Source organism: Clupea harengus, chromosome 18, assembly GCF_900700415.2.
Source record: "Clupea harengus chromosome 18, Ch_v2.0.2, whole genome shotgun sequence".
NCBI lineage: Eukaryota > Metazoa > Chordata > Actinopteri > Clupeiformes > Clupeidae > Clupea > Clupea harengus.
This window is the reverse complement of record NC_045169.1, coordinates 5,384,652-5,398,276: the sequence shown is the minus strand read 5'-3', so window position 1 is coordinate 5,398,276 and position 13,625 is coordinate 5,384,652. Positions and strand designations below refer to the sequence as shown.

The window sequence follows — 13,625 nt, the reverse complement described above, 5'->3', positions numbered from 1 at the left end:
ACACACTATTGTGCTTGAAATTCCACCCATTTGCACATCTGATAACAAAAGACTCCAATGAGTCTGATTCATTTGACCTCATTTCACCGGGATTGCGAGGCAGTCGTATGCTTCACCTTTACGGGCACCTTTGGTCCCCCCCCTTCGTTACTTCTCTCTATCATCCCTCTCTCACCAACCCCACCACCCCACCCCCCATCTCTCCTGTCATTAAAAGAGAGATGAGCTCTCTGAGAAAAGGAACTGAATAACAGGGATCAAAGGTTGAGAGAAACAGAAACAGAGAGAAATAAAGATAGATGGAGAGAGAGAGAGAGAGAGAGAGAGAGAGAGAGAGAAAGAGGGAGGGAGGGAGGGAGGGAGGGAGAATGGGGAGACATGCAGTGATGTTGAGATAAGGGGATTGACAGGTGAGGAAGAGCGAGTGGCTCAGCTCTCATCTGGACAGTGTTCGTCATGGTGTGGTGTGGTAGATGTGGCTCGGGGCCGTCCTGCCTGTCTCCTCGAGACTCAGAGACTCTCTGGAACAGCCCAAACGGGTCAGCTGGGTTCACAGAACACCCCAAGAGGAAAGAGGCTTCCGATCAGTATGCCAATGGAATATCCGTTTTTGAATCTGAACACATTTTCTCATTTTTCGTTCCACTTTGTATCTGCTTTCTGGCAGTGTAACAGTGCAAGTTCCTTGTGATTTTATAAGCACCCTTTATGGTTTGGTTATGAGATTCTCAACGCATGTACCAACCTCAGTTTGCTTTTACAGTCAATAGATGTTCTATACAGAGCAAAGAGGAGCTGGATAGAAAAGGCAACATTACTGGTCCAGCAATCTGGTACAAAACCAGGATTTGAGGTCCTGACCTCCGCACATCCTCACCTGATCTTGAGTCCTTAATCAATACTTGCCTGTAGGTCACATTCCTTTACAAAAGGATATAAGTTTGAATTCACCCTCTATGAGTATCAGCACATCTATTTACACTAGTCACACCCTTCGCAACTACTGTGCACAATGACCACACACCTGTTTACAGCTCAAGGCAACACCAGTGTAAGTTCTTATAAACCACACTACAATTTTCACCACTCTTACAATATCTTGGGTTTCAAGCTCCCCATTCCCCAGTGAGCCATTTGATGGAAAACTCAGTATGACAAGAACTTTCGGCACTGCAATTAGTTGTAATTGGAGAGAGTGCTGCTTTAGTTGGAGCCATAGGAGTTCGGAAAACCCCTCTCTCTCTCTCTCTCTCTCTCTCTCTCTCCGAGGCCTTGTAACTGCTCCACTGGGGACCAGCGCACAGCGATCCGCTGAGCCGTGTTGTACTTCTGCTGCTGCTGCTTGACAGTGTGACGGTGAGGGGGTTACAGTATGTGACTGATTTGGTGCTGACATGCCTCTGGAAGTGGACTGGTCTCTCTTGATCGCTGGTTGGAGCTGTCCTTCGAGGCAGCAGTAGCAGAGGTAGTGACAGTTGTGATTTGTTATGGTTGGAGTGGTTTCATCAGTCCAAGGATAAGCTCATGGTTGAGTCCTCATGGTCCAATTACTTGAGCTTCTGTGATGGGTAGCCTAATAAGTATACTATAGTATATACTGCTGCTGTCAGATTTATATAGCATCTGGCAGTCTGCTTGCGCCTTCCTTGGCTTTCCCATTTGTATGAGATTGCTATTCTCTCTAAGGTGCTTTTGGTGTGAAATCCTGAATGCTTACATTGAAGTACATGTTTTGTATATTTGTTTGAGTTAGTTTGTACAGACTGTATGTGTGTGTTTATATATATACATACATATACAGTATGTTTGTATAGGTTTGTTTGTGTTGAGGAGGTTGTTTTATATACATCTGTGTATACATAGGGTGTAGGTGCCAGGGTGTGTGTGTGAAGATGACGTATATTTGTCCACATATATATTTACAGTATGTCTGTGGGTCTCTGCACCAGTGTGTGTGTGTGTGGTTCAGTGTCCCAGTCACACACAACACTGGGTGGGAACAGTTGTGTCTGCATGTGCTGGATATGGAAAAGCACACTGAGCTTTCTGTGTTTACATCCCACACCCTCGGAGCCACCCTCACTGATGGAAGACCTACCCTAGATGGGAGCTGCCACAGTTCTATTGCATTTAATAGGTGTTTGAATAGGTGTGTGTCAGGTTTATAGAGTGCTGTGTGTATAGCAGTGATGTAAATGTGTGTGTAGGCATTCCTAAAGCAATGTTGTGTTATGTCTAACATGGGCCATAATTGTGCGAACACCTCCATTACGGCTCTTTCAAGCCACAGCACCCAATTGTTTACCGATGACTAATAGTAAAGCACCACCTCTTCGTTCAGTGTCTGGGGAGTCATTGTGTATCAGACCAGCTACTTTTCCAAACTGGGTTCTGAGGGAATGGTTCAAGAGCCAATTTAATTTGTACCATGCAATTTAGAATACACTAAATGTATTTTTTTTTCTCTCATCCAAAAGGAGCTGTTTGAAATGAGCTCAGAATATGAAAATGGAAAGCAATGTCACCCCTTCAAACCCAATGAAACGCAAAGCTCAGCCAAGGTCGAAAGCCCCAGACAATTACATATCCACACGCTTGCTGTAATTTCAGATTTTAGAGTTAGATGTCTTTATTTGGTCTTTGGGTGGAAGGACACATATTGTTCTCCTCTCTCATTCTTTTATGTGACGGCAGGGAAGGCTGTTAGAGAGCCTGCTCTTGTGCTCACCCCTGAGCTTGTCCCCGTGGGGAAGGTGAGGAGGGAGTCTGTAACACTAGAGGCATAAAATATCTTTTATGGGAGTTAGCTCCTCCAGCAGTCCCCCTAGAGGCAAAGCCACTTAGAACACTCTGTAGGTACAACTGGGACTCCACAATGAATACATTCATTGTGTGATTTAATCAATAACTCTCACTGTGAAACCATTACGTAAACATTCACACCTCGCCTCCAATCACTTCCTGTAACTGTAATGTAGCCTGAACCACGCCCCTGACCTGGCCAACAAAACAAGTCTTGCGGGGTTTAAATACTTGCATACCTTAGTGGAGGACTGGCAGTTGAATAAAACCATGGGGCTAATAAAATGTTCTTGTAGTTGGAAGTAGTCATTTGAAGATTAAGTTGTATGTGACAATATTTTCATGGTACCATATCTTGTCATCATATTTAATTGATTAGGTAGGAGACCTATAGAACATAAATTGCCTAATTTGATCAAAACTGCATTAGCCATTATGCACTTTAAACTCCGGATATGTCAGAGAGTAAACGGGGTCACCAGTGTGGAAGTTGTGTGTACGTAGGCTATTGCCCAAGCCTAGTCATAGCAAGTGTTTCAATAGGTGTTGTCATCGTACAGTCAACACACAACAAAACCTGATATCGTACGCAAGTTTATCAGATTCATGTCGCACAGCTAGGTCAAAGTCACAAGCAATGGGAGCAACAAAGTAAGTTAGCGTGACGACGACAGTGTTAAACAATCTGTAAGGAAAACAAAGGAGTAACTGGTTTCCTGTAACCCTCAGAACACTGCTTAGCAAAGATTGCATTCCACATCGAAACCACAACCTAGCTCACGAAAGGCCGGCGTAATTACCAGCTAACAAAGCTGCACATAAAGAAACCTCTTCCCTTTCATGGACTGCTAATTGGGCACATCTAGCTAGCATAACATAATGGTGTCCACGGCTAAGCATAGGACTGCTTAACTTTTGTCAATACTCATGTATTGTTTTGGTTTGTTCACCAAGCTTTATTGTTGGGTTCTCTTTTCATAGGTAGGTTATTGGGTAGTTGGCTTCGCCACACCATATACAAGTTAATTATGCCTCACATAGATGCAGGGTCTTGCAAGCAAACTAACCATCCTCTTTCCTAATATGGCACCATTATCCTACTCGGATCCCATACACATACTTTGAATTGGCCAGCATAGCCACTCACGCGGATAGGAAACTCAAAGCTCCTGCTTCACATGCTCTTTTGTTTCTGACCTAACGTGTGTGTTCAAGCCCGTGCACGCGGAACACATGAATTGAACGCAGAACAGAGAAACATACACACATTCTTACTCCAGAGCACGCATGCTCATACGCACATACTCCTTTAGTTCATTAGTTAGGTGCATCTAGTTAGATGACATTGTATGTTTTCCTTCTGATAATTCTGTAAATAAATGCTATTGATTATATATGCTGGTCACCAACAGGAACTCCCGCCACGTTTCTTTCACGTTGGTCATCCAGTCCTTCCAACCTACCAACTTGAGGATTGATTGTTGGAACTACGATTTTGAGAAAAAACAAAATGCTGAACGATGGTTGTAACGACTGCAATTACGACAATGGTTAGACAACAAATTGTGAAATGCACCCCTGAACCTCAAAGACCTTCAACCCTCACTAGCTACTGATATGGTAATTTTGGTCGTAGTTATTGAGTTAGTTATTAATCAGAGTTCCACATTTGATAGTTTAGTATATTTTATGAGACTGATTTGGAACTCATCTCTGGTTTTGATCACTATGATAGACACAATCATTTTGTTTGACGCCTCCATGTATTCAACTTAATTGATCTGCAGTTGTGTTTAATAGTTGATGCCTATTCAGTTGGGTGAGATCACCAAAATTGTATTGATGCGTTTGTCAGGACAGAACCAACATTGTCTTGGTGGTTCTCATGTGGAAGGTATTAGCATTGATACACAATGTGCCCTGTCTTTAAAGTTCAGACACCTCATGTATGTCAGCAACCCAGTGATGCTCTCACTCGCTCCCCCTTCAGATACTGTCCCTCGGGCTGAATGGAAGAGGTGGGGGATTGACAGATACGGGGGAGATTGCTCCGACATGTTTAGTGCAGGGTGGACAGACCACAAGGTGTTGACTGAAGAGAAGGACCGAATGTCAGCAGCCATGCACAGTTTATCACTGATGGTGAAGTAGGTGCGTGCTAGCCTACTGGATATGAATCGCCTGGCCTCCTAGCTGCTAGCCTACTGGATATGAATCGCCTGGCCTCCTAGCTGCTAGCCTACTGGATATGAAACGCCGGGCCTCCTAGCTGCTAGCCTACTGGATATGAAACGCCTGGCCTCCTAGCTGCGGTGGTGTTGCAACTTGCAACAGTGGCTGAAGATTGTTTAAAATTCCCTAACCTCACATGAATAGCCAGTGGGTTTCGACCTTCTAATACAAATATACAAGAGTCAATAATGAAAATAATAGGGCAAATGATACGGGTTTAGTCTTAATGTGTACTGATTAGCTCTTGATTTAAGCAGGCTTTGTGAGCATGCCATTTCAGTTTATTAAGTTATTCCTTTCAGGGACATTTTGGGTCCCCCAGAAAACTGACTTAGCATTTTGCCCCGATTCATTTATTGCTCGGTCATTCATAAGCACTATTATTTTTCAGAATCCCTGTCCATTTTGTTGTTGTTATTATTATTATTAGTTTTTGTTTCCTGCTCAAGGCCTCACTTAGTGACCCCATTAGTTCTGCTGTTTTGACATCATCGTCAATGTGCATTGTCAGGGCATTGACCAAGTTCAACGATGGAGAAAAAGAGAGAAGCACTGGAAAGTCATGCGGAGCAACTTCTGAATGTGAAAGTTTTGGCCGAGGAGACATCCCCGGAGACATGGTACTGATAATAGTTGAACAACGCTTTGACACAAAGGAAAACAGCTCTCTTTATTACAATCATCTGTGTTGCACAACATACCAGAGCAGCTGTTACCAGGAAACCGCTCAGTCATATTCTTTTTATTTATTTGGGCCTTGTTTCGCGTATCGCTCCAAAAATAAAATTGCAGACTTGATTACGAAGGACATATTAACCCCCTATGAGTAAGCAGATACATGTTTTCTAATCCATAAATAGAACATCAATATTGTTCTCAGCAACTTTGTTGTAACTTTCAAAAGTCAAAAATCAACAAAAAGAAAAAAAGATTTCCTTCTACAGCCAATCAGTCTAATGTCATCTATACCTGCAGAGCCAGTCAGTCAAGTTTTGAGTGGCGGCCAGTCAGACAAGTTTTGAGTGGCGGCCACACGGGTGGCCTCTGTCAGACTCGGGGCCGACCCCTCTGTGGTCCTGTTGCCGCTCGCCAGCCCTCCCCGGCAGGAGCCACTTCCCAAAGCAAACAGAGCACGGGAGCCCCGAGCGCTGATAGGATCTCTGGGCGGGATAAGGGCTAAGCTGCCCCCGGGATGCTCTCCACTCTGGACGAGCCGGCTGCCTTTCGTGAGTGTGTGTGTGTGAGTGTGAGTGTGAGTGTGAGTGTGTGTGTGTGTGTGTGTGTGTGTGTGTGTGTGTGTGTGTGTGTGTGTGTGTGTGTGTGTGTGTGAGAGTGTGTGTGTGTGTGTGTGTGTGTGTGTGTGTGTGTGTGTGTGTGTGCCCTTGCCTCAGTCCTGTCCTGTCAGGGCTTTGGAGCAAGGCAGAGAGGAGGGTGAGGGGATGAGGGCCACTCGGGAGAATTTACAGCCTGGATTGGGGCACTACAAGGAGCTAATCCCAGCACATATGACTTCAGTGGAAACTCTAGATTGGCTTCGTACTACTGGTTTGAAAATAGTCATCGTTTTGAGAAAGGCGAGCGCACTTGTGTATGTATGTGTGTGTTTGCATGTTTCACACATATTATTGTTTCAATATTGATCCTCATCCATAATAACCTCGTACTCAAATGATAGCTTGCTGCCTAGCTTTGTTTTTTTTCCGGTTGCAGATATTTGGTGCAGGTGCTCAAAAAAAAAAGAATCCTTTTCCTCAACGACCATCTGCAGATTTGCTTTCTTTGACCTCTTCCTATGCTTTTGTTCTCCACCCCTCTTCCCTGAAGAGATCTCTGAGCCCCAGACGTCTGACAGGGTCGTGACAGGCTTGCATGTTTCCATGCCCCCATCTTGCTGCAATCATGCTGCTTTCCAGTCAGCGACAGCCATTTTCCAATCTGACATTAGCCCCCCAATGTTTCCTATAATAAAACACCAAATGTGCTCAGCAGACGTGGAAATGAAACCAACCTTTTCACAACTGGTTCATACCATTTGCAGAATTGAAAGAATCCCTGCTATGCCAGGCTACCGAGTTATGTATAGAATATGAGACCCAATTACCAAACTGTGTCTTTCTTTCTTTCTCTCTCGCTCTCTCTTTCGCCACAGTCCTTGGTTTGATTAATGGTGTTTTGACAGGAGCCAGCAAACTATACGCTAAAAACCCCGACTCTCCAATGTCCTTGGCAATTACTAGAATGGATACTCTCTCCAGACGATCACTTAGGTTCCTCGGTTGCCACGGGCACTAATATGAATCTGCGGCCCCAGAGGAATGTTTGACAGACAGCTGATGTAATACACTCGCCAATGAGGCTTCCCACCATACATTAATCAATGTGAGGTCCACACCGCATGTTCTATATGTTTAATGAACAGTTATGGTACAGCATACTGAAAAATACAGAAAAAAAATGAAAAATGGTATGTTGAGCTTAGAAAGACTTTAAACAACTTTTTCCACCCTTTCACCATTGGTGGTACGATAGAGAAACCCAAGGATTTTGTAAACTTTGTGATATCCCAACAGACTTCATTATTTGTTTTACTTTATTTCATTGTTCATTTGGATGTGAAGGTCCTTCACAGTATAGGGGGGAAGTGACCGGAAAAAGCAGCATTAAAGATGAAAGTCTTTAAGTGCCAACAGATGTTCCACAAGGTGCTTCACCACTAAAGACCAGGGACTATTTCCAGTGTAGTTTTTATGTAACTGAAGCCAAGTGGAAAATGCTTGAATTAAAAAGAATGATCCTATTGAAAAGAACACGATCATAAACATCACCCAGGAATGCGTTCTTGGAAACTATCGCAAACAGTCAAGTCCAATGCGGGTTTTGTTTTTGTCCTGTGGGTTCCTCTTGTTGTTGTTATTCTGCCTACCAGAGCCAAGAACTGATACCCTGTCAAAACAAGCACTCCGACTTCCGACTGGGGAGCTGTAGAGTGTTTGCCGAGCGGATGCGTTCGCCACGGAATTATTTTGCCTCTTCAGATTCCCTGGAATGCATCTGAATGAGATATCCACACGGAGAACAGTGGAAGGCAAAACCCCGTGAACACAAAGATGGGCAGATTCCCTCCACGCTCTCCCTCTCGTCTTTACAGCTCCCCCGTAAATTCTGCAGGTGTGTTGAGAGAAAAACTCCCAGCATGCAGCTGTCTGCCATGATAGAGGATGGGGAAGATTCGCTCTGGGTGGCCAGGTGTGATGAGACTCTCACCAAATATTCAGAGGGTCATCCAGCTGGAGGAGGGAAGGTCCTTCCTGGGTGGCTGAAGAGGAATGGATCTGGAGTTCAGTCAAATTCCTCACAATGCTGAAGTTCTCCTACCAGGCCAACGTCTCAAACCAGGTCCCGTGCTGGATTTGTGTGAGAGCATATAGAGCGCAGGGGATGGGATGGTAGACAGAAGTGTTGTAGAGTTCATGGAGACCCACAGGGAAGTGTTCTTTTTAGGCAGCATGGAGAAGATACAACATGTGCCCTCAGAGGACGTCAGCCTCACGAGCTGCCCTGGCTGGAAGAGGAGATGGGGTAAACAGTTCATCCGTTTTGAGCGCGCTGTGGTTTTCACACGCCTGCCAAGCCGTGAGGGGCTTTTGGGGAAGGTGTCCGGGTATCTGCGAGCTTGTTATCCCCTCCTTAGTCTCTGAGTCGGGGTCTTATCACCGGCCTCCTGACAGGGATCTGAGCTTCAGGATCAGTCATGCTTGACACGAATCTATCGCTGCTGGCTTTTAGCTCCAGGCTTAAACTGGGGCCGTGCCAGCAATGTAAATACAGCACTGCAGCAGAGATAATCCAGATGATGAATGATTAATTTAGCGAAAGGGTCAGAGATATCTCTCAAAAAAGAGTGCAATTAAAATCCAGTGGAATCTAGTCCTGCTTACAGAAAACACCCTCTCTGTGTATCTCCCAGAGACTCTGTCACACACACAAACACACACTCACAAACAGTGGCAGGTATTTTTCCTTGATGTCCTAAAATGCATGTCACATGGGCAGGTCAAGGCACAGTGCCAAAAGGAAGATTTATTTTCTCTTCAGCACTTCAGTTGTAGAAGAAGGACTCGTGTAAGTTCATGTGAGCTGGTATGCACGAACAAGTTTTCTAGAAAGACTATATTTATACATTTATACCCTTCAAAGACTGACTACAGACTACAGTCAGTTGGCAGCTACACATGACACCAGCTGGAAATGTCCTTCCTTTCCGACCTTTTTGAGGAACTTTGAGGACTACGCATTATAAAGCAATATATTTTTCATTCTTTCTTTTTCTCTTTTTTTTGGACAAATGTCCTACCCAACCAAAATGCTACTTTTCATAACATGCCTACAGCAGTTCTCTGTTTGACCACTCCAATGCATATTTGTACACGCACTCGTGCCAAACATCGCCATAGACCCCCCTCTGCGAAGTGATGTGTCATTGCTGTGGTCTCCCCGTCGGCACGATCGGTCACCCAACCACTGGCCCACATACATGCGATTACCCAAGACTCCTCCAGCGTAGTTATGGTTACCCAAGACTCCTCCAGCGTAGTTATGGTTACCCAAGACTCCTCCAGCGTAGTTATGGTGTCTGGGGAATAATCCCACCAAAACCCCGAAAATCACACCCTCCTCTGTGACTCCATGGGGCCCCCGCTCTGTCAGGAGGGTGCGGGGCCGCAATGACATCACTGCGGTGCCTGCAGGCTCTGGGGACGTTGGGAGGAATGGGGGAGGCAGGAGGGCTGTTGGGGGGTGGGGGTGGAATGGAGTGGGTGACAGCTGGGTTTGGGCGCTGGGAGACTGGGCCGGGGAGCTGTGGTGCCTCTCGCTCCTCTGGATCACAGAGGCCTGGCGTTTTCTCCTCCGGCTCCGGGGGCCCTGTAATTACATCTCCCCACGAGAGTGCAGGAGAGAACGAGAGAAAGAAAGACAAAAAAAGAGAGAAAGAAGGAAAGAGAGAAAAAGGCTTGAAGGGCAGCCAATTAGGCAATAAAGTGAACTTGCTCTCTTTCTCCAAGTCCTCACCTCATCCATCTCTCTCTGAACACACACTTTCACGCTCTCTGTATCTTTGAAGCAGCTCCCACCCTCTCTTTTTCTCGCCTTGTCTCACTATCTCATTCTCATAACTCCTCCGTCTTGTTCCACATCCGACGCCTTGTCCCGCTAATGTTCTCACTTCTCTTTCTTTCTCACCATCTTTCTCACTCACTTGTCAATCATATATCTGGTTTAATGATAAATACCTGATCACGCCAAGAGCTGACATAAACGGATGTAGAGGGAGCGTTTTTAAAATAAAGACATTTCGTCTCCCGTTTTTAGCAGCTGCCGCTGTAATTACATGCGATGAGTCGTAAACTTCAGCTAAATGCTGGTTTGGGATGGGAAGCTTGTTTTCTGAAGCACAGTCTTGTCTGCGTTTGAGAGGGGTATGTTCAGCTGCTCTCAGTGGTTTTTTGTTCTGGCAGCAGAATCCCTGACAGGATACATCCGTGCTCTTAGTGGCATTTTCTTCCTTGTTTGATTTCGAGCTTAGCTGTCCGTCATCAGATAGTCTCCTGAGACATTAGACGTAGCTACAAAGGTTTTCCAGGCGTGTAATGCAAACCAAAGAAACAGATCCAATTAATTGGTGTCTGAAAAGAATATTAATAACGCAATGTGACCCAACCGCTTTCTTGTGTTTTTTGTGTCCATGCATATGATTGTGGTTGTCCGATTTCTTGTGATGAATTGGTCTTTTGTTGTTTCGCTTCCATCACAGCAAATCTTGCAAAACTCGAGACGGAACGCAACCAAGGTCATCTTCCTCATCACGGATGGATACTCCAACGGCGGGGACCCGAGGCCCGTGGCGGCGGCGCTCCGGTCGGGCGGAGTCGAGATATTCACCCTGGGCATCTGGCAGGGCAACATCCGAGAGCTTCACGACATGGCCTCCTACCCCAAAGACCAGCACTGCTACCTCGTGCACAACTTTGCAGAGTTTGAGGCTCTCGCTCGGCGGGCTCTACACGAAGGTGAGACCAGCACAGACAGACACTTGTAACCTACGTGGTGTTATGTGTCTTGTACCTGGTTGGGTTTACACACTGGTGTCACACTGGTTTTAGGAGACTTCAGAAAGAGCATCTCTTGAGGAGACTTGCAAGACTTGCAAACATCCAAACATCTCTTAGCTTGCCTGTGTCACACACAAACACGCTCATACACAGCTTATCGGTGTGTGTCACTTAGAACCCCGTGCTGGTACGAGTAGACAGTCTGCTCTCTTATACGGGTGAGCACAAAACAGCCTCATTGGCCATTTAGCTACACATTTGTGGTTGGAGTCCACTCTGATGTAAATTGCCCATGGTTTCTGACCACAGTCACTTCTCTTGCCTCCAGCCTTCACCTCTAAAGCCCTCGGGGTTGCATCCCTTCACCACTGCCCGCTACCACAAAGATGTCCTCATAGGAGCTGTTCTTATTTCTCACAGGGGCCAGTGCTCAAATCACACCACATTTGAATCCTCCCCCATTCCAAAAAAAAAAAATAGAAAAATAATCTACCCAAAGCTGTTAAGGTCTGACGACCGGGATAAATCCATCATCTCCCTCTGACGGCTCGGGGTAGACAGTCTGGCCGGGCCCGAGGCGCGGCGCGGCGCTCGGGGGTCCTATCAGCCCTGCCGTGTGTCACAGAGATAGCCGCTCTCCAAGCTGTCCCAGCGCGCTGCCAACCCCCGAGCCCCGGCCATGTGTGCAAACATCTGGGCTGTGATCGCACAACAAAGCAACAAAGGGGAAACACAGGCGCTCGCGCCAACACCCCCCCCCCCCCCCCCCCACCATTTCCCTCGCTCTCCACCATCCAACATTGTTATTATTTTGTGGCGAGGCAGACAAGCTTATCCAGAGCAGCTTGCTCAAAAGCTCGCTCGTCCAAATCTTCCAGGCTTATGAGGTCTAGGGGGTCCTTGAAGGCCGTTTGAGCTGAGCTCACTACTCAAGTTGAAACCTGTGATGCAGAACACAGGCCTCGTCTCATTTACATTTAGCATGCTGTTGTATCCGTACCACTTACAATATACCAACGGCATATATTTGGTCATTATTTGTGTATTCGTGACCTTGGCCTTCAAGCTTGCAATACCTTAAGCTTGGCAATGTTTACAATTGGAGGGGGTTATAAGGCAGAGTTCAAGCTGGCAAACATATTGGTACAAGGTATGCGCATTGCTTGCGTAACTCAGATTTTGTATCCAAACGGGTGTGTTTTGGTTGGTTGTATCTCACAATTAACACATATATATTGAATAGAACCACCAGCTTACCCACCCAGCACATCTTGCTCTCAGACATACCAAATGCACTTCTACTCTGACCAAAATACTCCAGGTATAACTTAACCCACAATCTCATCATCACCATCATCATCATCATCATCATCATCATCATCCTGTCTCTCTCTTTCCTCCACAGACCTGCCCACTGGAGACTACATCCAGGAGGACCTGTCTCTCTGCTCCTCCCTGTGTGAGGCTGGACTCGACTGCTGCGACCTGATGGCCAGCTGCAGGTGTGGCACGCACACGGGCCAGTACGACTGCGTCTGCGAGAAGGGCCACTTCGGGAAGGGCCTGCAGCACGAGTGCACAGGTAAGGCGCTCTGGCACCGCATGTATGTATGTCACACTGCAGCACGAGTGCACAGGTGAGGCGCTCTGGCGCATGTATGTATGTCACACTGCAGCACTAGTGCACAGGTGAGGCGCTCTGGCGCATGTATGTATGTCACATGTATGTAGATATCTTCAAAGTGCTTTCAGGAATGGCAACTTATTATACAGCAAGAATATGCATTTTATAACTACTTACCCCCAGAATTTTTAGGTGTTGGGTTTTTGTTTACATACAATGGTAAGTATGCCTAAGGCTTTTTGAAACAAAGATGATATTCTATTCAGTTAAATCAACAAACTGTGAATAGCAGACTTTACAGTGGATGCCCTACACACGATAGTGGATGAAAGCTGATATAAACTTGCTGGGAATATTGCTAGTTCCATGATGTAAACAAAGGAAATAATTGCTTTGTTCAATAATTCACCTCGCTGAGGGGTTTATGTAGAGGTCATTAATAAACAAAACAAGAATCTTATTAAGAAAGCACACTGGGGATACTCGTGATATGCTGAGAGGTGAAGCTGTGTGTTTGTGCAGTGGTGTGTTCACCAATGGTGAGTCCCAGACAGCTCTCACTAAATTGACCTTTTTCTTCTCCAAACACACAAACATGCCAAAAATGCCAAAATCCTCTATCCGCACAAACAGTCCCATTCCATCACACATCCACTCCGCTGCATTGGCCTACAGAGAAATCAGTAGAGGGGCCAAAAACTTCTCACGTCGCTTTCACTAATAAACCCTCTTGGCATGCTGGGGATTGTGGTTTTCATTACAGCAATTTCACTCAAACGAGTAGTCCGGGGGTTTCTCACACGCACTACGAAACCAGACACGCTGGTCCTCATCCAGGAGTGGAAATGGTAGCCCCT

At 45.9% G+C, this 13,625-nt stretch overlaps 1 protein-coding gene across 4 annotated transcripts in view; it reads left to right on the top strand.

Annotated features, from left to right (window-relative positions):
* svep1 (sushi, von Willebrand factor type A, EGF and pentraxin domain containing 1) overlaps nt 1-13,625 on the top strand; it is a 77,618-nt gene that overhangs the window by 6,856 nt on the left and 57,137 nt on the right. For all 4 annotated transcript variants that reach the window (XM_031584556.2, XM_031584555.2, XM_031584554.2 and 1 more), the window contains exons 2-3: nt 10,847-11,102; nt 12,550-12,726. In XM_031584556.2, coding sequence (XP_031440416.1) covers nt 10,847-11,102; nt 12,550-12,726 — 433 coding nt within the window. The remainder of the gene's footprint in view (nt 1-10,846; nt 11,103-12,549; nt 12,727-13,625) is intronic.